At 33.5% G+C, this 25,816-nt stretch overlaps 1 protein-coding gene across 1 annotated transcript; it reads left to right on the forward strand.

Moving 5' to 3' along the window:
- Positions 1-1,057: 1,057 nt before the first annotated feature.
- Positions 1,058-12,721, forward strand: crip1 (cysteine-rich protein 1). The gene is made up of 4 exons (XM_061969193.2): positions 1,058-1,211; positions 12,308-12,402; positions 12,468-12,525; positions 12,605-12,721. Exons 1-4 carry the CDS (start codon positions 1,172-1,174, stop codon positions 12,640-12,642), a joined length of 231 nt encoding a protein of 76 aa, XP_061825177.1. The 5' UTR covers positions 1,058-1,171; the 3' UTR covers positions 12,643-12,721.
- Positions 12,722-25,816: the final 13,095 nt, after the last annotated feature.

The following is a 25,816-nucleotide window of genomic DNA, read 5'->3' on the forward strand; positions in this document are numbered from 1 at the left end:
GTGCGCACGAGATAGTTTCTCGTGCGCACGGGATACATGTCAAAAATAAATAAATTATTTAAAAAAAAATTATAAAAATACAAATTTCCCCCATGCCCCTTTAGGGGCTCCGTAAATTTGATTGAATACATGTATTTATTATTTATATATAATTTATTTTAATTTTATTGTATTTATCTAAGTATTTACTATTGGTATTTTGGTTAGGTTATACTGTGTTTTTGATTTGTTTTTCCTGATGCAGTGTTTTATCAATGATTGTTTTGAAGTGTGTGCACCACAAGGAGAGAGAGAGAGAGAGAGAGAGAGAGAGAGAGAGAGAGAGAGAGAGAGAGAGAGAGAGAGAGAGAGAGAGAGAGAGAGAGAGAGAGAGAGAGAGAGAGAGAGAGAGAGAGAAATGCAAGGTAATTTATTTTCATTTTATTGTATTTATTTAAGTATTTACTGTTTTTTTTTATTGTCCTTAAGGGGTTTTTGTATTTGTATTTACTACTACTAATAATAATCTATTATGTGTTGTTAAATGCAAATATTTTGCTTTTAAATTATGAACAAATGATGTAATTTGTTGTGATTTTTTTTTAATTGTAATTTATAAACTGAATCTAATTTTATGCAGTAGTACTTAAAACAATTTTATTTTTTAAATACATTTCAATGATATTGTACGCAGCCCCTAAAGGGACATGGAGGGGGGGGTAAAAAAAAATTATAATTTATTTTATTTTTATTTTTTTTTAGACATGTTTCTCGTGCGCACGAGATACATGTCAAAAATAAATAAATTATAAAAAAAATTATAAAAATAAACATTTCCCCCATGTCCCTTTAGGGGCTCCGTAAATTATATATAATTTATTTTAATTCTATTGTATTTATCTAAGTATTTACTATTGGTATTTTGGTTATTTTGTGTTTTTGATTGTTTTTCCTGATGCAGTGTTTTATCAATGATTGTTTTGAAGTGTGTGCACCACAAGGAGGTTTTGATGTCTTCAGTGGGAGGGAGTAAGAGAGAGAGAGAGAGAGAGAGAGAGAGGAATGCAAGGTAAGCCTGTCCCACACTAGGCGTATAAAAGTCAAATAATTAAGCGTGCCGCACACAAGTGACGACTCGGCGTGTTTATTCATTTGTATTCTTCTCATCTGTGAGACCCGAAGAAGCCAGGAGATGCCAAAGTGTCCCAAATGCAATAAGGAGGTCTACTTTGGTAAGAATGATTTCTTTTCTTTCACTTCTCTTTGCGGCTTGGCTTCACCAAAACAAAACAAAACAAAACAGGAAGTTGCTTTCAAACACCATCAACTATCATCGTATTGTTGTGTAAAAAAAGATGTTTCCTACAAGAGCCTAGAGATGACTTCATGTTTAAAAGTGTCGCTAAAAGTAGGATCGTGTCATTCTGCACTTTTAACATTATTTTGTGGAATAATAAAGCTACGGTTTCGTCATATTTGCATCACTTGTTGTGTTGCGACCAAAGATGGGTGTAAAATGTCCACCAAGACAAGTAGGTTGTGACATTTGCTTGCAGGCTTTGCTGCTGTAGGAATGTTGGAATGATGAAGACTAGGATGGAAGAATGTGTGTGCAACATTGTTGTGTTTGCTCGGGGGGAAAACACACAAAGATGTCTTTTTTTCGAGGAAAAAAACCAGTTTTTGTCTAATAGGGAGGAATGGAAAAAGAATGAGTCCGTTACGAGGTCAAACCGTGGCCATCTTTCATTGAGCTTCAGTCAGTTAATCCTCATAAAAGCATTATTTAAGTGTACACTTCATGTTTTAAGTACCTGCTGTACAAGTGGAAGAAGAAGTTAAGCACTGCTATTGGCAATCATCCCAAAATATTGTTGAAAAAACAGTATCGTGTTGATCTTATTAATAATTTTAATACTTTTTTTAATGTGATACGAATTGTTTGTGTAATATACCAGTATAATATGTTTTTTAATTCAGTATGTATAAATATAATAAGCGGTAGAAAATGGATGGATGGATGTATAAATATATACTTTTTTTTTTTTTACTTTAGTTGCATCCTCTAAATTTAAAAAGTTTATGATATGTTTTATACGCCAAGTTTAGTACATCTTATTTGCACAATTTGTTTATTGTAGTAACCTTTTTCTAAATAAAAAAATATATATATAATTTTTTTGTGTTGTATATCAATGCACAATGATTTATTTTCATCACAAAAAATACATTTAATTAATTAGTGGTTCAATTACTAAATTAACTCCTTGAAATACATTTCACATATTGATTCTCTCCCACCCTAAAATAATATTGTAATGTGTTTTTATTTAATAGTCAAACAGTGCCTCAAATTCTAAATCATCTCCTTCAATTATTTAGAAATGTTGAATATCAAAACAATATCGTTCTAAAAAAAATGCTTCTAAAGTCATGCAAGCGTAAAAGCAAGTTAAGCTGTGCTCTTATCCAACCGAAGTACACAAAAAGCAACTTTAATTTGCAGAAATCATTCTTGTTGTTCCGAAATATAATAGGATGTCATTCAGGCGTAAAAAGAAGTGAAGTTCTGCTCTTAGTCAAAGGTAAACACAACAATACTTAACTGGAATGATAAAAGCATAATGCTTAATTGTCACGTTGCAGGTTTACCTCATTTAAAAAATATTTTTTGAGTTATAACAAACCAGAATAACCGTCAAAATAACTTTGCAGAAACAATAAATATCTTTGATTGTTAGAAATCATTTTCCCTAAAATGTAGGTGGATTTGTATTTATTTATTTATTAAACTTTTACAATTATATTTTCTTCCAGATTTTGGTTTGTTTTACATCAACTTCATGTGTTTTAGGAACTACAGAGTGGTTTATTTTTCCCTAAAATGTAGGTGGATTTTTTTATATATTTTTTTCAGTTTTGTTTATTTTTATTTTAAACTTTTAAAAGTATATTTTCTTCCATATTTTTGTTTCTTTTACATCTATTTCATGTGTTTTAGGAACTACACAGAGTGGTTTATATTTCCCTAAAATGTAGGTGGATCTTTTTTTTTTTTGCAGTTTTTTTTTATTTAAAACGTTTAAAAGTATATTTTCTTCTAGATTTTTGTTTGTTTTTCATCAATTTCATGTGTTTTAGGAACTACACGGAGTGGTTTATTTTCCCCTAAAATGTAAACTGATTTTTCAATTTAATTTTTGCAGGGTTTTTTTTTGTTTTTTATTTAAAACTTTTAAAAGTATATTTTCTTCCACATTTTTGTTTGTTTTACATCAATGTCATGTGTTTTAGGAACTACACAGAGTGGTTTATTTTTCCCTAAAATGTAAGTGGATTTTTTTTTTTTTTTTGCAGTTTTTTCAGTTTTTTTTATTTTTATTTTTTTAAACTTTTAAAAGTATATTTTCTTCCAGATTTTTGTTTGATTTACATCAATATCATGAGTTTTAGGAACTACACAGAGTGGTTTATTTTTCCCTAAAATGTAGGTGGATTTTTGTTTTATTTTATTTGCAGTTTTTAAAGTATATTTAGTTAGTTTTTTTTATTGAAAACTTTTAAAAGTATATTTTCTCCCAGATTTGTGTTTGTTTTTCATCAATTTCATGTGTTTTAGGAACTACACGGAGTGGTTTATTTTCCCCTAAACATAGGTGAATGTTTTTATTTTATTTTTGCAGGGTTTTTTTTCATTTATTTAATTTTTGTTATTTTAAACTTTTAAAAGTATATTTTCTTCCAGATTTTGGTTTGTTTTACATCAATATCATGTGTTTTAGGAACTACACAGAGTGGTTTATTTTTCCCTAAAATGTAGGTGGATTTTTATTTTATTTTATTTGCCGTTTTTAAAATATATTTAGTTAGTTTTTTTTATTGAAGACTTTTAAAAGTATATTTTCTTCCAGATTTTTGTTTGTTTTTCATCAATTTCATGTGTTTTAGGAGCTACACGGAGTGGTTTATTTTCCCCTAAACATAAGTGAATGTTTTTATTTTATTTTTGCAGGGGGTTTTTTCATTTATTTAATTTTTGTTATTTTAAACTTTTAAAAGTATATTTTCTTCCAGATTTTGGTTTGTTTTACATTAATGTCATGAGTTTTAGGAACTACACAGAGTGGTTTATTTTTCCCTAAAATGTAGGTGGATTTTTATTTTATTTTATTTGCAGTTTTTAAAGTATATTTAGTTAGTTTTTTTTATTGAAAACTTTTAAAAGTATATTTTCTTCCAGATTTTTGTTTGTTTTTCATCAATTTCATGTGTTTTAGGAACTACACGGAGTGGTTTATTTTCCCCTAAACATAGGTGAATGTTTTTATTTTATTTTTGCAGGGGTTTTTTTCATTTATTTAATTTTTGTTATTTTAAACTTTTAAAAGTATATTTTCTTCCAGATTTTGGTTTGTTTTACATAAATTCCATGTGTTTTAGGAACTACACAGAGTGGTTTATTTTTCCCTAAAATGTAGGTGGATTTTTATTTTATTTTATTTGCAGTTTTTAAAGTATATTTAGTTAGTTTTTTTTATTGAAAACTTTTAAAAGTATATTTTCTTCCAGATTTTTGTTTGTTTTTCATCAATTTCATGTGTTTTAGGAACTACACGGAGTGGTTTATTTTCCCCTAAAACATAGGTGAATGTTTTTATTTTATTTTTGCAGGGTTTTTTTTCCATTTATTTAATTTTTGTTATTTTAAACTTTTAAAAGTATATTTTCTTCCAGATTTTGGTTTGTTTTACATAAATTTCATGTGTTTTAGGAACTACACAGAGTGGTTTATTTTTCCCTAAAATGTAGGTGGATTTTTATTTTATTTTATTTGCAGTTTTTAAAGTATATTTAGTTAGTTTTTTTTATTGAAAACTTTTAAAAGTATATTTTCTTCCAGATTTGTGTTTGTTTTTCATCAATTTCATGTGTTTTAGGAACTACACGGAGTGGTTTATTTTCCCCTAAACATAGGTGAATGTTTTGATTTTATTTTTGCAGGGTTTTTTTTTTTCATTTATTTAATTTTTGTTATTTTAAACTTTTAAAAGTATATTTTCTTCCAGATTTTGATTTGTTTTACATAAATTCCATGTGTTTTAGGAACTACACAGAGTGGTTTATTTTTCCCTAAAATGTAGGTGGATTTTTATTTTATTTGCCGTTTTTAAAGTATATTTAGTTAGTTTTTTTTATTGAAAACTTTTAAAAGTATATTTTCTTCCACATTTTTGTTTGTTTTTCATCAATTTCATGTGTTTTAGGAACTACACGGAGTGGTTTATTTTCCCCTAAAACGTAGGTGAATGTTTTTATTTTATTTTTGCAGGTTTTTTTTTCATTTATTTAATTTTTGTTATTTTAAACTTTTAAAAGTATATTTCCTTCCAGATTTTGGTTTGTTTTACATAAATTTCATGTGTTTTAGGAACTACACAGAGTGGTTTATTTTTCCCTAAAATGTAGGTGGATTTTTATTTTTATTTGTTTGCAGTTTTTAAAGTATATTTAGTTAGTTTTTTTTATTGAAGACTTTTAAAAGTATATTTTCTTCCAGATTTTTGTTTGTTTTTCATCAATTTCATGTGTTTTAGGAACTACACGGAGTGGTTTATTTTCCCCTAAACATAGGTGAATGTTTTTATTTTATTTTTGCAGGGTTTTTTTTTCATTTATTTAATTTTTGTTATTTTAAACTTTTAAAAGTATATTTTCTTCCAGATTTTGGTTTGTTTTACGTAAATTTCATGTGTTTTAGGAACTACACAGAGTGGTTTATTTTTCCCTAAAATGTAGGTGGATTTTTATTTTATTTTATTTGCAGTTTTTAAAGTATATTTAGTTAGTTTTTTTTATTGAAAACTTTTAAAAGTATATTTTCTTCCAGATTTTTGTTTGTTTTTCATCAATTTCATGTGTTTTAGGAACTACACGGAGTGGTTTATTTTCCCCTAAACATAGGTGAATGTTTTTATTTTATTTTTGCAGGGTTTTTTTTCATTTATTTAATTTTTGTTATTTTAAACTTTTAAAAGTATATTTTCTTCCAGATTTTGGTTTGTTTTACATAAATTCCATGTGTTTTAGGAACTACACAGAGTGGTTTATTTTTCCCTAAAATGTAGGTGGATTTTTATTTTATTTTATTTGCAGTTTTTAAAGTATATTTAGTTAGTTTTTTTTATTGAAAACTTTTAAAAGTATATTTTCTTCCAGATTTTTGTTTGTTTTTCATCAATTTCATGTGTTTTAGGAACTACACGGAGTGGTTTAATTTCCCCTAAACATAGGTGAATGTTTTTATTTTATTTTTGCAGGTTTTTTTTTTTTCATTTATTTAATTTTTGTTATTTTAAACTTTTAAAAGTATATTTTCTTCCAGATTTTTGTTTGGTTTACATCAATATCATGTGTTTTAGGAACTACACAGAGTGGTTTATTTTTCCCTAAAATGTAGGTGGATTTTTATTTTATTTTATTTGCAGTTTTTAAAGTATATTTAGTTAGTTTTTTTTATTGAAAACTTTTAAAAGTATATTTTCTTCCAGATTTTTGTTTGTTTTTCATCAATTTCATGTGTTTTAGGAACTACACGGAGTGGTTTATTTTCCCCTAAACATAGGTGAATGTTTTTATTTTATTTTTGCAGGGGTTTTTTTCATTTATTGAATTTTTGTTCTTTTAAACTTTTAAAAGTATATTTTCTTCCAGATTTTGGTTTGTTTTACATAAATTTCATGTGTTTTAGGAACTACACAGAGTGGTTTATTTTTCCCTAAAATGTAGGTGGATTTTTATTTAATTTTTTTTGCAGTTTTTAAAGTATATTTAGTTAGTTTTTTTTATTGAAAACTTTTAAAAGTATATTTTCTTCCAGATTTTTGTTTGTTTTTCATCAATTTCATGTGTTTTAGGAACTACACAGAGTGGTTTATTTTTCCCTAAAATGTAGGGGGGTTTTATTTATTTTTTTGCAGTTTTTAAAGTATATTTAGTTAGTTTTTTTTATTGAAAACTTTTAAAAGTATATTTTCTTCCAGATTTGTGTTTGTTTTTCAACAATTTCATGTGTTTTAGGAATGATGACAAACAGGATCATGTTGGTTAAACATTCTCACTCTTCTTTTTTTTTTTTTGGAATGTGGACATGTTTCCATTGCCTGGTTTTAACATTCCAATCACAATAAAGGCAAAATAAAAACTCACATACTTCATGATGTGTACTTTAACGTGCATGTTGACTTCATCAGACATCAACAATTGAGAACAGAGAAATGGATATTGGAACAGTGTAGGTCTGACTTGGTAGGATATGGACAGCAAGTAGATGGAATGTAGCAAGCTGTCCAACACACACACACACACACACACACACACACACGCTCATGAAGGGTTTTCCCTTTTTAGCAATGCATGTGTGTGTGTGTGTGTGTGTGTGTGTGTGTGTGTGTGTGTGTGTGTGTGTGTGTGTGTATTGGCTGACCTCCACTTGTGTGTTGATTTTGAAGCAGTGAGCAGACAAGCACAGACGCAATTAAAAAAAACAATTCCTGAGATTTAGACTTTTTTTAAATTCTTATCAAAGCTTCCTATCAAGTCGAAAGATGACTTGTCGTCTTTATCGCACTTTTATGAGGACATGAAGTTCATATTCGCAACATTCAATCCCCAGCCAAACGTCTTTGAACTGTTCTTGTTGGGGTTTAACGTTAATTAGGTCAGGCTGCAGTGCCCCGCTAGAGCCAACAGGTGTCGCTGTTTCCACCCCCCCACAGAGCGATGGCGGATTTGACCCCAAATAAAATGGTTTTAGTTCTTTAAAATACTTTTTAATCATCATTATATTTGTGACAGAAATATTACTGTAGAATTTAGTACATTAGAAAACGTAGTTTTCACTTTATTATTGTTTTCTATTTTTAAAAAATTAAAATAATTCTTGAGCTTATTACTTTTTTTTTAAATGTGATACGAATTGTTTGTGTAACATACCAGTATAATATGTTTTTTAATACAGTATGTAAAAATATATGCTTTTTTTTTTTTTTTTTACTTTAGTGGCGTTTTCTAAATTAAAAAAGTTTATGATGTTTTATATACCAAGTTTAGTACATCTTATTTGCAATATTTGTTTATTGTAGTAATCTTTTCTAAATAAATAAAACAAGTACAATGTTTTAATTTATTTATTTATTAAATAATTTTTATAATTAAATAATAAATTTAATTAATTTGTTTTCTGTTTATCAATGCACTATGATGGGGGTTTTTTCATTAAAAAAATACATTTAATTAATTAGTGGTTCAACTGCTAAATTAGAAATTTTACATATTGATTCTCTCCCACCCTAACATAATATTGTAATATATTATAAAAACGTGTTTTTATTTAATAATTGTTCCTAAAATACCTGTACAATGGGATTTTTTATTAGTTTTACATTTTCATTAAAAGTGCAACTAAACAGTGGCTCAAATTCTAAATTATCTCCTTCAATTATTATATCAAAACAATATTGTAAAACCTTATTTTGAGTAAGTAACTTTTTCCAAACTTTAAATTATTTAAAAAACAAAACATGTCAGACATGTCTTGAGGAAACTTCCGAAAAGCTGATTAAATATAATACATTAACTATAATATTATATAGTACATTTGTAATATATATTTAAATTATATTAATTTTTTATCATTATATTTAATATAATAATTTAGTAACCTTCTACATTTTTGAATGTACATCAGTATGATTTTTTCTTTTGCTGTATTTAATTATAACATTCAATATTTAAACAATTGAATAATGAATTCTTTATTATTTACTACTAATAATGATCTATTATGTGTTGTTAAATGCAAATATTTTCCTTTTAAATTATTAACAAATTATGTAATTTAAACAATTTAATAATTTATTATTTACTACTACTAATAATCATCTATTATGTGTTGTTAAATGCAAATGATTTATTTATTATTTACTAGTACTCATACTTGCCAACCTTGAGACCTCCGATTTCGGGAGGTGGGGGTGGGGGCGTGGTCGGGGGTGGGGCAGGGCGTGGTTGAGGGCGTGGTTAAGAGGGGAGGAGTATATTGACAGCTAGAATTCACCAAGTCAAGTATTTCATACATATACATATATATATATATATATATATATATATATATCCTGAAAATATGCAAATAAAACGGTGTTTAGATAATTGATACTTCAAACTTGCATAAATAAATATTAAGGAATATAAAATAACTTGGCTTCTGAGAGCTTCAAAATGTAATGAATAAAATGCTAAAGTTGTTGATAAACAAGCAATTATTTTAATAATTAAATATGGTCATTTTAAATGAATTATTATGATAATTTAAAATTAATTATTTCAAATATGTTTATTTTAAGGTATAATTCTAATGGCTGGATGTAAAAAGGAGTCAGAAAAAATACAAATAAAAATACAATTAATTTTGATGTTTTTAGCAAAATATAGTAAACATTTATTTTATTTTTTTAAATTAATAAATATATTTATTTTTAGGTAAAATAAACATAATAATACAATTTATCTCGTCTGGATGATTTAGTTCTTGTCACCCTGTTGTCCTCCCGTCGTGCAAAAAGGCTGTCCTCACTCAGGTCCGCATGGAGCTGGAGGGGGGCGTGGCCTCCAGCTCCGGCTGAAAATCGGGAGATTTTCGGGAGAATATTTGTCCCGGGAGGTTTTCGGGAGAGGCGCTGAATTTCGGGAGTCTCCCGGAAAATTCGGGAGGGTTGGCAAGTATGCTAGTACTACTAATAATCTATTATGTGTTGTTAAATGCAAATATTTTTCTTTTAAATTATTAACAAATGATGTAATTTAAACAATTGCATAATTGAATTATTTATTATTTACTACTAATAATAATAATCTATTATATGTTGTTAAATGCAAATATTTTGCTTTTAAATTATTAACAAATGATGTAATTTAAACAATTGCATAATTGAATTATTTATTATTTACTACTAATAAGAATAATCTATTATGTGTTGTTAAATGCAAATATTTTGCTTTTAAATTATTAACAAATTATGTAATTTAAACAATTGCATAATTGAATTATTTATTATTTACTACTACTACTAATAATCTATTATGTGTTGTTAAATGCAAATATTTTTCTTTTAAATTATTAACAAATGATGTAATTTAAACAAGTGCATAATTGAATTATTTATTATTTACTACTAATAATAATAATCTATTATATGTTGTTAAATGCAAATATTTTGCTTTTAAATTATTAACAAATGATGTAATTTAAACAATTGCATAATTGAATTATTTATTATTTACTACTAATAATAATAATCTATTATGTGTTGTTAAATGCAAATATTTTGCTTTTAAATTATTAACAAATTATGTAATTTAAACAATTGCATAATTGAATTATTTATTATTTACTACTACTAATAATAATCTACTATGTGTTGTTAAATGCAAATATTTTGCTTTTAAATTATTAACAAATTATGCAATTTAAACAATTGCATAATTGAATTATTTATTATTTACTACTACTAATAATAATCTATTATGTGTTGTTAAATGCAAATATTTTGCTTTTAAATTATTAACAAATTATGCAATTTAAACAATTGCATAATTGAATTATTTATTATTTACTACTACTAATAATAATCTATTATGTGTTGTTAAATGCAAATATTTTGCTTTTAAATTATTAACAAATTATGTAATTTAAACAATTGCATAATTGAATTATTTATTATTTACTACTACTAATAATAATCTATTATATGTTGTTAAATGCAAATATTTTGCTTTTAAATTATTAACAAATTATGCAATTTAAACAATTGCATAATTGAATTATTTATTATTTACTACTACTAATAATAATCTATTATGTGTTGTTAAATGCAAATATTTTTGCTTTTAAATTAATAACAAATGATGTAATTTAAACAATTGCATAATTGAATTATTTATTATTTACTACTACTAATAATAATCTATTATATGTTGTTAAATGCAAATATTTTGCTTTTAAATTATTAACAAATGATGTAATTTAAACAATTGCATAATTGAATTATTTATTATTTACTACTAATAATAATAATCTATTATGTGTTGTTAAATGCAAATATTTTGCTTTTAAATTATTAACAAATTATGTAATTTAAACAATTGCATAATTGAATTATTTATTATTTACTAATAATAATAATAATCTATTATGTGTTGTTACATGCAAATATTTTGCTTTTAAATTATTAACAAATTATGTAATTTAAACAATTGCATAATTGAATTATTTATTATTTACTACTAATAATAATAATCTATTATGTGTTGTTAAATGCAAATATTTTGCTTTTAAATTATTAACAAATTATGTAATTTAAACAATTGCATAATTGAATTATTTATTATTTACTACTACTAATAATAATCTATTATGTGTTGTTAAATGCAAATATTTTGCTTTTAAATTAACAAATTATGCAATTTAAACAATTGCAGAATTGAATTATTTATTATTTACTACTACTAATAATAATCTATTATGTGTTGTTAAATGCAAATATTTTGCTTTTAAATTATTAACAAATTATGTAATTTAAACAATTGCATAATTGAATTATTCGTTATTTACTACTACTAATAATAATCTATTATGTGTTGTTAAATGCAAATATTTTGCTTTTAAATTATTAACAAATGATGTAATTTAAACAATTGCAAAATTGAATTATTTATTATTTACTACTAATAATAATAATCTATTATGTGTTGTTACATGCAAATATTTTGCTTTTAAATTATTAACAAATTATGTACTTTAAACAATTGCATAATTGAATTATTTATTATTTACTACTAATAATAATAATCTATTATGTGTTGTTAAATGCAAATATTTTGCTTTTAAATTATTAACAAATTATGCAATTTAAACAATTGCATAATTGAATTATTTATTATTTACGACTACTAATAATAATCTATTATGTTGTTAAATGCAAATATTTTGCTTTTAAATTATTAACAAATGATGTAATTTAAACAATTGAATAATTGAATTATATTTAAATACAGTGCTGTGATTAAATTGCGTAAATAACTGATTAAAATATTCAATTCAATATATTCAATTATGCGCAATTGTTCTGAAAGAATCGCCATAGCAACCGGGGACATGGCAAAATACTATACGTAGCTCTTCGCTAGTAGCCAGCTAGCTTCAATTTATTTCTAGAAGTTTCCTAAAGAAGACGTCTGACATGTTTTGTTTTTGACATTTTTTTGGGGGCAGCGGAGAAGGTGTCGTCGCTGGGCAAGGACTGGCATCGGCCGTGTCTTAAGTGTGAAAAGTGCGGCAAGACGCTGTCCTCCGGCTCTCATGCTGAGGTGAGTCGTGTATTATAACAATACAATATTACCAAAAAAACATATTCAAACATGTCTTCTTGCAGCACGATGGCAAACCATACTGCCACAACCCTTGCTACAGTGCACTGTATGGACCTGGAGGTAAACAACACAACACTGTACACACTATGCAAGTATGTACAGTATTTCATATACATGTGTACATCTTTTTTTCTTGCAGGGTTTGGACACGGCGGAACAGAGAGTCACGCTTATTAAGAAGCGGAGGAAACAAGTGTGGCGTCCTGCAGACTTCATACAGTCATGCAAATAAATACCAAAAATAATCTATAAATAATACTTGTTTTTGTCCTCTCTTAGTTCATATCTCCTTTAAATAAAAATCCATGATCCATCCATCTTCCTCCGCTTATCCGAGGTCGGGTCGCGGGGGCAGCAGCCTAAGCAGGGAAGCCCAGACTTCCCTCTCTCCAGCCACTTCGTCCAGCTCCTCCCGGGGGATCCCGAGGCGTTCCCAGGCCAGCCGGGAGACATAGTCTTCCCAGAGTGTCCTGGGTCTTCCCCGTGGCCTCCTACCGGTCGGACGTGCCCTAAACACCTCCCGAGGGAGGCGATCGGGTGGCATCCTGACCAGATGCCCGAACCACCTCATCTGGCTCCTCTCCATGTGGAGGAGCAGCGGCTTTACTTTGAGCTCCCCCCGGATGACAGAGCTTCTCACCCTATCTCTAAGGGAGAGCCCTGCCACCTGGCGGAGGAAACTCATTTCGGCCGTTTGTACCCGTGATCTTGTCCTTTCGGTCATAACCCAAAGCTCATGACCATAGGTGAGGATGGGAACGTAGATCGACCGGTAAATTGAGAGCTTTGCCTTCCGGCTCAGCTCCTTCTTCACCACAACGGATCGATACAGCGTCCGCATTACTGAAGATGCCGCACCGATCCGCCTGTCGATCTCACAATCCACTCTTCCCTCACTCGTGAACAAGACTCCGAGGCACTTGAACTCCTCCACTTGGGGCAGGTTCTCCTACCCAACCCGAAGATGGCATTCCACCCTTTTCCGGGCGAGAACCATGGACTCGGACTTGGAGGTGCTGATTCTCATCCCAGTCGCTTCACACTCGGCTGCGAACCGATCCAGCGAGAGCTGAAGATCCTGGCCAGATGAAGCCATCAGGACCACATCATCTGCAAAAAGCAGAGACCTAATCCTGCAGCCACCAAACCAGATCCCCTCAACGCCTTGACTGCGCCTAGAAATTCTGTCCATAAAGGTTATGAACAGAATCGGTGACAAAGGGCAGCCTTGGCGCAGTCCAACCCTCACTGGAAACGTGTCCGACTTACTGCCGGCAATGCGGACCAAGCTCTGACACTGATCATACAGGGAGCGGACCGCCAAAATCAGACGGTCCGATACCCCATACTCTCTGAGCACTCCCCACAGGACTTCCCGAGGGACACGGTCGAATGCCTTCTCCAAGTCCACAAAACACATGTAGACTGGTTGGGCAAACTCCCATGCACCCTCAAGGACCCTGCCGAGAGTATAGAGCTGGTCCACAGTTCCACGACCAGGACGAAAACCACACTGTTCCTCCTGAATCCGAGGTTCGACTATCCGGCGTAGCCTCCTCTCCAGTACACCTGAATAGACCTTACCGGGAAGGCTGAGGAGTGTGATCCCACGATAGTTAGAACACACCCTCCGGTTCCCCTTCTTAAAGAGAGGAACCACCACCCCGGTCTGCCAATCCAGAGGTACCGCCCCCGATGTCCACGCGATGCTGCAGAGTCTTGTCAACCAAGACAGCCCCACAGCATCCAGAGCCTTAAGGAACTCCGGGCGGATCTCATCCACCCCCGGGGCCTTGCCACCGAGGAACTTTGTAACTACCTCAGCAACCTCAGCCCCAGAAATAGAAGAGCCCACCACAGATTCCCCAGGCACTGCTTCCTCATAGAAACCACTCCGTGTAAAATCCATGATTGTTATCATAATTAGTAGAACATATGTATAATATATTTATATTATTCATATATTATATATGTTCAATTCAAGATTCAAGATGCTTTATTATTGTCCATTCTTTAACATGTACAAGACACATAAGAACTGACATTTCATTTTGGGCACAGTCCCACTAAGAGCAGACATACGTTACAGGGAGACAAGACGGGACCGCCAACGGATCAGCCACTTATGGCGCTCCTTAAAAAAGGTGGGAAAAAGGTGATATTGGGAAAGGGGGGAAGAGTAAAAAATATTAGTCTAAGGCTGGACCCTCGGGAGGGGGTCCAGACTGAGTCCAAGGGGAAAAAAACTCATTTAGCAAAGCACACATAAACATGTTACATATAATCACAACAACTCGCAACAGAGGGGGAGGGGGGGCCATGGAGGCCGGCCTGCTGCTATAAAGCGCTACTAGCTGTCCATAACCCCGAAGAGGAATTAAGCAGTGGTGGTGAGGGGCGTTGGATGGGGGTGGGGAGTGTGTTTGTATATATGCCCATTGTCTTTGGGTGAAGTGTAAATGTTCATAAGCCCAGAGTCGTTCTGCATGCAATGCAAGCAAAGTTCGATTCCCAGGTGTCGTTGAGGAGGGGAGGAGGGAGGGAGGTCAAAAAGCGTCCATCTTTGAAATTCCTCAGGCGATGACTACAGAACAGCCTGTTCTTGTCTCAAGGCCTTTCGGGGGAGTCAAATCGTAGATAAGGATTTTTGTTTTTTCTCGAACAGGCATTAACAATGACTTGTCTGTTCTATTCGTCCATGCTGGCTCTCATGTCCAAACCTTCCTTTATAGCAAGCTTTTCCATGATGTGATCCATCTTGCGATTCAGTTCAGAAATCGCCACAGACTGTGTTCCCACAGCCCGGCCCAATCCGTCCATTGCGACGAACAGCCTTTGGGCTCCTTGAGTGGCTGTCGTCGTCTTACGAATTTTACGATACACCAGAGCAATGCCCAGCAGGTGCCCCACGATCATGGTTCCAAATAGGTAGATGTCTTCCACGTCCTCGATGGAAAGGACTGAGAGGCACGTGATTCTCCATTTGTCCCAGGAATCTCTCACGTACCCCGCAGCAATGGTTCCATCAGGGCAGCCAGGCTCCCCAGAACCTCTTTTCCTCGTCGAAAAGACTGTGTCAATAGAGTCAAGAGTCCAGCTAATCAATTCTATGTCTGATGATTAGATTTGGAGGACAGTGCAAAGAAAGAGGCTTCCAAAAAAAAGTTTAGACAAGACAAAAAAGAGAGAGTAAGCCAGGAAAAGACTGGAGGAGAAAAAAATGCGACCGCCCCTCACCAGAGGCAAGACAGAAATAATATATTATATATATTAGTTTAAGAACAACATTTCTCAACCAGCTATTGCAAGGAATTTAGGGATTTCAACATCTGCGGTCCGTAATATCATCAAAAGGTTCAGAGAATCTGGAGAAGTCGCTGCACGTAAGCCATGATAATGCTTGGGACCTTCGATCCCTCAGGCGGTACTGCATCAAAAAGCGACATCAGTGTGTAGAGGATATCACCACATGGGCTCAGGAACACTTCAGAAAACCACTGTCAGTAACTACAGTTCGTCGCTTCATCTGTAAGTGCAAGTGAAAACTCTACTATTCAAAGCGAAAGCCATTTATCAACAACACCCAGAAACGCCGCCGGCTTCGCTGGGCCCGAGCTCATCTAAGATGGACTGATGCTCAGTGTGGACATTAAATGTTTTGTCTTTGCAGTCTATTCAATTGAATTGGTGGATTTTTTTTTACTTTTAAAAGTATATTTTCTTCCAGATTTGTGTTAGTTTTACATCAATATCATGTGTTTTAGGAACTACACAGAGTGGTTTATTTTTCCCTAAAATGTAGGTGGATTTTTTTTTGTGTGTGCAGTTTTTAAAGTATATTTAGTTAGTTTTTTTTATTGAAAACTTTTAAAAGTATATTTTCTTCCAGATTTTTGTTAGTTTTTCATCAATTTCATGTGTTTCAGGAACTACACCAGGGGTCCCCAAACTTTTGACTCGGGGGCTGCATTGGGTTAAAACATTTTGGCCAGGGCCGGGTTGCATATATATATATATATATATATATATATATATATATATATATATATATATATATACATATATATATATATACATATATATATATATTAGAGATGCGCGGATAGGCAATTTATTTCATCCGCAACCGCGGCAGAAAGTCGTCAACCATCCGCCATCCACCCGATGTAACGTTTGATCATAACTGCATCCGCCCGCCATCCGCCCGTTGTTATATATCTAATATTAATTAAAAAAAAAAAAAAAGGGTGAAAACTACGCGAATTGCACCTTGTGCAGACAAGATTTTTCGATCGGACACGGAGGAATTAGCGATGTAAAAGACCACGTTGGGACAAAAAAACACAAGTCTAATGCCGTTGCTAGCGATACAAGTGGAAAACTTTCAACGTTTTTCGTCGCCCAAACAGATTCTTTGGATGTGATAAATGCCGAAGTTTTATTTACGGAGGCAATAATTGAGCATGGACTTCCAATCGCACTGGCTGATCACATGGGACAGTTAATAATGTAATGCAACCTTTAAAAATCATTACGCGGTGATTGCGATCCCAAAAATAAACTTTTCTTGCATGATAATGTCCAGAAAAATTCGCTTTATATTACTATAGAGTCCTTTTAACGAATGAGTTTGATGGTTTATCACAAACCTTAAATGAAAGAAGTCCTTTGTTCTCCTGCAGCATGGCCTTGCTTTGTGTTTGGTGCGCCATCCTGTCGGCTGTATTTCACAGCACGACATACTGTTAAAAGTGTTTATACTATTTATACTTTCAATTAACAAATTGAAGTCTTGTGAAAGGTTGACAGGATAACTGGCATTAACTGTCAAAATCATTTCAAACTATTGAAGTTATCTTACAGAATAAACATGTCAATCAACCCATATGATTTTTGCTGTAATATTTTTGTTTTGAAAAGTCACTGTGACTGATAGAAAAGTGATGGTTTTAGCAACATTTTAACCTGTCTGAATGCAATCAATCATTTTGCGAGCAAGCAGGTAAGCTACGCGGGCGGAGCGCGCGGAGTGACCCCTGTTACGAGCCCCCGGCCACGGGGGTGGCGGGCAGGTAAGCTGCTTACCTGCTGCGCGTGACGCCGGCCGCGGCGAAAGCGGACGAGGCGGGGTGTCGGTGCGGTGGGCGCGGTAGTGACCCTGGACGTGCGTCGGGCCCTTCTCGCGGATCGCCTCAGCTACGGCTCCCGGTGGGGCCCTCTCGGGGGAAGGGGCCTCGGTCCCGGACCCCGGCGAGGCGTCCCTCCGCTCCGTAAAAGTGTCCATCTCTTTTTTTTTTTTTCTTCTGTTGTGGCATATGCAGCAGGTGCCTGCTCGTTTTTCGTATGTGGGTAACAACATTTAACTATGTATATATATTTCCCAATTGGTTTAACTGCCACCCGCAAAAAAAAAAAAAAAAAAAAAAAAAAAAAAAAATCTAATTAATCCGCCCGACCCGACCCGCGAGCGGATAAAATCTTATTTTTTTAAATTTCATCCGCCCGATCCGCGGACTCCGCGGTTGTGTCCGCAAACCGCGCATCTCTAATATATATACATATACATACATATACATATACATGTATATATATACATATATATACATATACATATATATATATACATATATACATATACATATACATATATATATATACATATACATATATACATATATATATATATATATACATATACATATATACATATATATATATACATATATATATATATATATATATACATATATATATTAGTCAAGGATATTAGTCAAGGTTTGTTTCAGGGAAACAATTGATTATATATATAAAATCCTGCGAAACAGGCTTGTAGGGATGACATAGCCTGTGTTTTTTCCTGACCTAACGTGTATATATATATATATATATATATATATATATATATATATATATATATATATATATATATATTCCTCGCGCACTAATTTACTAAAAAGAGCGCGCACTTGCCGATGATGTCACGTTATCGATGGGAAAATAAAATTTTAGACAATATGATTTGCCTGAGCCGGGAGGAGACACAGAGAGTAACAAGCATTAGAAAATGGATTAAAAAGGACAGATTAAAAAAAAAATTAATTAAAAAAAAGAAAAAAGTTTTTTTTGTTTTGGTTTTTTTTAAACTTGGGAGTTCCTGCGGGCCGGATTTTGGACGCTGGCAGGACTTATCCGGCCCGCAGGCCGTAGTTTGGGGACCCCTGAACTACACGGAGCGGTTTATTTTCCCCTAAAACGTAGGTGGATTTTTTTTATTGTATTTTTGCAGATTTTTTATTTTTTTATTTAATTTTTGTTTTTTTAAACTTTTAAAAGTATATTTTCTTCCAGATTTTGGTTTGTTTTCCATTAATGTCATGTGCTTTAGGAACTACACAGAGTGGCTTATTTTTTTCTAAAATGTAAGGGGATTTTATTTATTTTTTTGCAGTTTTTAAAGTATATTTAGTTAGCTTTTTTTATTGAAAACTTTTAAAAGTATATTTTCTTCCAGATTTGTGTTTGTTTTTCAACAATGTCATGTGTTTTAGGAATGATGACAAACAGGATCATGTTGGTTAAACATTCTCACTCTTCTTCTTTTTTTTTTTTTTTGGAATGTGGACATTGTCCACACTGAGCATTAGTCCATCTTAGCGAAGCCGGCGGCGTTTCTGGGTGTTGTTGATAAATGGCTTTCGCTTTGCATAGTAGAGTTTTAACTTGCACTTACAGATGTAGCGACAAACTGTAGTTACTGACAGTGGTTTTCTGAAGTGTTCCAGAGCCCATGTGGTGATATCATTTACACACTGATGTCACTTGTTGATGCAGTACCGCCTGAGGGATCGAAGGTCCCAGGCATTATCATGGCTTACGTGCAGCGACTTCTCCAGATTCTCTGAACCTTTTGATGATATTACGGACCGCAGATGGTGAAATCCCTAAATTCCTTGCAATAGCTGGTTGAGAAATGCTGTTCTTAAACTGTTCGACAATTTGCTCGCACATTTGTTCACAATGTGGTGACTCTCGCCCCGTCCTTGTTTGTGAATGACTGAGCATTTCATGGAAGCTGCTATCATACCCAATCATGGCACCCACCTGTTCCCAGTTAGTCTATTCACCTGTGGGATGTTCCAAATAAGTGTTTGATGAGCATTCCTCAACTTTCTCAGTCTTGTTTGCCATTTGTGCCAGCTTTTTTGAAACATGTTGCAGGCATCAAATTTCAAATGAGCTAATTTTTGCAAAAAATAACAAAGTTTTCCAGTTCGAACGTTAAATATCTTGTCTTTGCAGTCTATTCAATTGAATATACGTTGAAAAGGATTCGCAAATCATTGTATTCTCTTTTTATTTACCATTTACACAACGTACCAACTTCACCGCTTTTGGGTTTTGTACAGTACAGTTTATTTTTTGCTGTGTCACATATATAAAACGTATATAATTGGAGCTGTTTTTTTTATTAATATTTATCATTACCAATTATTATTACCAATATTATTAATTTAATTTGTCAACTATATATTCTATTACACTATATTTTTATACATTTACAACAAGAATATCCAGGCATGGTACGTCATATTTTATTCTACATACCTAAAGTATTATATGTATATTCAAACGTTTAATTTCTATATTACATGACATGTAAACAACTGTATATTTAATGTACAGTAAAGAGTAGTTTTCCAAAATGACTTAGAGCCCATGTTTCCAGAGTGTCCCTGAACGTACCACACTGTTACGGTAAGATATGGGTGATATGGATAATAATAATATCACTTACCGGCTGCCGTCCGCAATTTTTAAGTTATTTATCCTGAACTTGACACTTTCAATGGCAGAGATGAAACATTTGCTTGATTTAAAAGCGGGAGTAAAGAGTAGTTTTCAAAAATGACTTAGAGGCCATGTTTCCAGAGTGTCCTTGAACGTACCGCATTGTTACGGTAAGATATGGGTGATATGGGTAACATTAAAATCACTTACCGGCTGCCGTCCGCAATTTTGAAGTTAGTTTATCCCGAATTTGACACTTTCAATGGCAGAGATTAAACATTTGCTTGATGTAAAAGCGGGAGTAAAGAGTAGTTTTCAAAAATGACTTAGAGGCCATGTTTCCAGAGTGTCCTTGAACGTACCGCATTGTTACGGTAAGATAAGGGTGATATGGGTAATATTAATATCACTTACCGGCTGCCGTCCGCAATTTTGAAGTTAGTTTATCCCGAATTTGACACTTTCAATGGCAGAGATTAAACATTTGCTTGATGTAAAAGCGGGAGTAAAGAGTAGTTTTCAAAAATGACTTAGAGGCCATGTTTCCAGAGTGTCCCTGAACGTACCACACTGTTAAGGTAAGATATGGGTAATAATAATATCACTTACCGGCTGCCGTCCGCAATTTTTAAGTTATTTATCCTGAACTTGACACTTTCAATGGCAGAGATGAAACATTTGCTTGATTTAAAAGCGGGAGTAAAGAGTAGTTTTCAAAAATGACTTAGAGGCCATGTTTCCAGAGTGTCCTTGAACGTACCGCATTGTTACGGTAAGATATGGGTGATATGGCTAACATTAAAATCACTTACCGGCTGCCGTCCGCAATTTTGAAGTTAGTTTATCCCGAATTTGACACTTTCAATGGCAGAGATTAAACATTTGCTTGATTTAAAAGCGGGAGTAAAGAGTAGTTTTCAAAAATGACTTAGAGGCCATGTTTCCAGAGTGTCCCTGAACGTACCACACTGTTAAGGTAATATATGGGTAATATTAATATCACTTACCGGCTGCTGTCCGCAATTTTGATGTTAGTTTATCCTGAACTTGACACTTTCAATGGCAGAGATTAAACATTTGCTTGATTTAAAAGCGGGAGTAAAGAGTAGTTTTCAAAAATGACTTAGAGGCCATGTTTCCAGAGTGTCCCTGAACGTACCACACTGTTAAGGTAAGATATGGGTAATAATAATATCACTTACCGGCTGCCGTCCGCAATTTTGAAGTTAGTTTATCCCGAATTTGACACTTTCAATGTCAGAGATTAAACATTTGCTTGATTTAAAAGCGGGAGTAAAGAGTAGTTTTCAAAAATGACTTAGAAGCCATGTTTCCAGAGTGTCCCTGAACGTACCACACTGTTAAGGTAAGATATGGGTAATATTAATATCACTTACCGGCTGCCGTCCGCAATTTTTAAGTTAGTTTATCCTGAACTTGACACTTTCAATGGCAGAGATTAAACATTTGCTTGATTTAAAAGCGGGAGTAAAGAGTAGTTTTCAAAAATGACTTAGAGGCCATGTTTCCAGAGTGTCCCTGAACGTACCACACTGTTAAGGTAAGATATGGGTAATAATAATATCACTTACCGGCTGCCGTCCGCAATTTTGAAGTTAGTTTATCCCGAATTTGACACTTTCAATGTCAGAGATTAAACATTTGCTTGATTTAAAAGCGGGAGTAAAGAGTAGTTTTCAAAAATGACTTAGAAGCCATGTTTCCAGAGTGTCCCTGAACGTACCACACTGTTAAGGTAAGATATGGGTAATATTAATATCACTTACCGGCTGCCGTCCGCAATTTTTAAGTTAGTTTATCCTGAACTTGACACTTTCAATGGCAGAGATTAAACATTTGCTTGATTTAAAAGCGGGAGTAAAGAGCAGTTTTCAAAAATGACTTAGAGGCCATGTTTCCAGAGTGTCCTTGAACGTACCGCATTGTTACGGTAAGATATGGGTGATATGGGTAACATTAAAATCGCTTACCGGCTGCCGTCCGCAATTTTGAAGTTAGTTTATCCCGAATCTGACACTTTCAATGGTAGGGATTAAACATTTGCTTGATTTAAAAGCGGGAGTAAAGAGTAGTTTTCAGAAATGACTTAGAGGCTTGTTTCCAGAGTGTCCTTGAACGTAACGCATTGTTACGGTAAAATATGGGTGATATGGGTAATATTAATATCACTTACCGGCTGCCGTCCGCAATTTTGAAGTTAATTTATCCCGAATTTGACACTTTCAATGGCAGAGATTAAACATTTGCTTGATTTAAAAGCGGGAGTAAAGAGTAGTTTTCAGAAATGACTTAGAGGCCATGTTTCCAGAGTGTCCCTGAACGTACCACACTGTTAAGGTAAGATATGGGTAATAATAATATCACTTACCGGCTGCCGTCCGCAATTTTTATGTTAGTTTATCCCGAATTTGACACTTTCAATGGCAGAGATGAAATATTTGCTTGATTTAAAAGCGGGAGTAAAGAGTAGTTTTCAGAAATGACTTAGAGGCCATGTTTCCAGAGTGTCCCTGAACGTACCACACTGTTAAGGTAATATATGGGTAACATTAATATCACTTACCGGCTGCCGTCCGCAATTTTGAAGTTAGTTTATCCCGAATTTGACACTTTCAATGGCAGAGATTAAACATTTGCTTGATTTAAAAGCGGGAGTAAAGAGTAGTTTTCAAAAATGACTTAGAGGCCATGTTTCCAGAGTGTCCCTGAACGTACCACACTGTTAAGGTAATATATGGGTAATATTAATATCACTTACCGGCTGCTGTCCGCAATTTTGATGTTAGTTTATCCTGAACTTGACACTTTCAATGGCAGAGATGAAACATTTGCTTGATTTAAAAGCGGGAGTAAATAGTAGTTTTCAAAAATGACTTAGAGCCCATGTTTCCAGAGTGTCCTTGAACGTACCGCATTGTTACGGTAAGATAAGGGTGATATGGGTAATATTAATATCACTTACCGGCTGCCGTCCGCAATTTTGAAGTTAGTTTATCCCGAATTTGACACTTTCAATGTCAGAGATTAAACATTTGCTTGATTTAAAAGCGGGAGTGAAGAGTAGTTTTCAAAAATGACTTAGAGGCCATGTTTCCAGAGTGTCCTTGAACGTACCGCATTGTTACGGTAAGATATGGGTGATATGGGTAACATTAAAATCACTTACCGGCTGCCGTCCGCAATTTTGAAGTTAGTTTATCCTGAATTTGACACTTTCAATGGCAGAGATGAAACATTTGCTTGATTTAAAAGCGGGAGTAAATAGTAGTTTTCAAAAATGACTTAGAGCCCATGTTTCCAGAGTGTCCTTGAACGTACCGCATTGTTACGGTAAGATAAGGGTGATATGGGTAATATTAATATCACTTACCGGCTGCCGTCCGCAATTTTGAAGTTAGTTTATCCCGAATTTGACACTTTCAATGTCAGAGATTAAACATTTGCTTGATTTAAAAGCGGGAGTGAAGAGTAGTTTTCAAAAATGACTTAGAGGCCATGTTTCCAGAGTGTCCTTGAACGTACCGCATTGTTACGGTAAGATATGGGTGATATGGGTAACATTAAAATCACTTACCGGCTGCCGTCCGCAATTTTGAAGTTAGTTTATCCTGAATTTGACACTTTCAATGGCAGAGATGAAACATTTGCTTGATTTAAAAGCGGGAGTAAATAGTAGTTTTCAAAAATGACTTAGAGCCCATGTTTCCAGAGTGTCCTTGAACGTACCGCATTGTTACGGTAAGATAAGGGTGATATGGGTAATATTAATATCACTTACCGGCTGCCGTCCGCAATTTTGAAGTTAGTTTATCCCGAATTTGACACTTTCAATGTCAGAGATTAAACATTTGCTTGATTTAAAAGCGGGAGTAAAGAGTAGTTTTCAGAAATGACTTAGAGGCCATGTTTCCAGAGTGTCCTTGAACGTACCGCATTGTTACGGTAAGATATGGGTGATATGGGTAACATTAAAATCACTTACCGGCTGCCGTCCTCAATTTTGAAGTTAGTTTATCCCGAATTTGACACTTTCAATGGCAGAGATTAAACATTTGCTTGATTTAAAAGCGGGAGTAAAGAGTACTTTCCAGAGTGTCCTTGAACGTACCGCATTGTTAAGGTAAGATATGGGTAACATTAATATCACTTACCGGCTGCCGTCCGCAATTTTGAAGTTAGTTTATCCCGAATTTGACGCTTTCAATGGCAGAGATTAAACATTTGCTTGATTTAAAAGCGGGAGTAAAGAGTAGTTTTCAAAAATGACTTAGAGCCCATGTTTCCAGAGTGTCCTTGAACGTACCGCATTGTTACGGTAAGATATGGGTGATATGGGTAATATTAATATCACTTACCGGCTGCCGTCCGCAATTTCGAAGTTAGTTTATCCTGAATTTGACACTTTCAATGTCAGAGATGAAACATTTGCTTGATTTAAAAGCGGGAGTAAAGAGTAGTTTTCAAAAATGACTTAGAAGCCATGTTTCCAGAGTGTCCTTGAACGTAACGCATTGTTACGGTAAAATATGGGTGATATGGGTAATATTAATATCACTTACCGGCTGCCGTCCGCAATTTCGAAGTTAGTTTATCCTGAATTTGACACTTTCAATGTCAGAGATTAAACATTTGCTTGATTTAAAAGCGGGAGTAAAGAGTAGTTTTCAGAAATGACTTAGAGGCCATGTTTCCAGAGTGTCCCTGAACGTACCACACTGTAAATGTAAGATATGGGTAATAATAATATCACTTACCGGCTGCCGTCCGCAATTTTGATGTTAGTTTATCCCGAATTTGACACTTTCAATGGCAGAGATGAAATATTTGCTTGATTTAAAAGCGGGAGTAAAGAGTAGTTTTTAGAAATGACTTAGAGGCCATGTTTCCAGAGTGTCCTTGAACGTACCGCATTGTTACGGTAAGATATGGGTGATATGGGTAATATTAATATCACTTACCGGCTGCCGTCCGCAATTTTGAAGTTAATTTATCCCGAATTTGACACTTTCAATGGCAGAGATTAAACATTTGCTTGATTTAAAAGCGGGAGTAAAGAGTAGTTTTCATAAATGACTTAGAGGCCATGTTTCCAGAGTGTCCCTGAACGTACCACACTGTTACGGTAAGATATGGGTGATATGGGTAACATTAATATCACTTACCGGCTGCCGTCCGCAATTTTGAAGTTAGTTTATCCCGAATTTGACACTTTCAATGGCAGAGATTAAACATTTGCTTGATTTAAAAGCGGGAGTAAAGAGTAGTTTTCAAAAATGACTTAGAGGCCATGTTTCCAGAGTGTCCCTGAACGTACCACACTGTTAAGGTAATATATGGGTAACATTAATATCACTTACCGGCTGCCGTCCGCAATTTTGATGTTAGTTTATCCTGAACTTGACACTTTCAATAGCAGAGATGAAACATTTGCTTGATTTAAAAGCGGGAGTAAAGAGTAGTTTTCATAAATGACTTGGAAGCCATGTTTCCAGAGTGTCCTTGAACGTACCGCATTGTTACGGTAAGATATGGGTAATATGGG

The sequence above is a fragment of the Nerophis lumbriciformis genome, linkage group LG08 (assembly GCF_033978685.3).
Source record: "Nerophis lumbriciformis linkage group LG08, RoL_Nlum_v2.1, whole genome shotgun sequence".
Lineage (NCBI taxonomy): Eukaryota > Metazoa > Chordata > Actinopteri > Syngnathiformes > Syngnathidae > Nerophis > Nerophis lumbriciformis.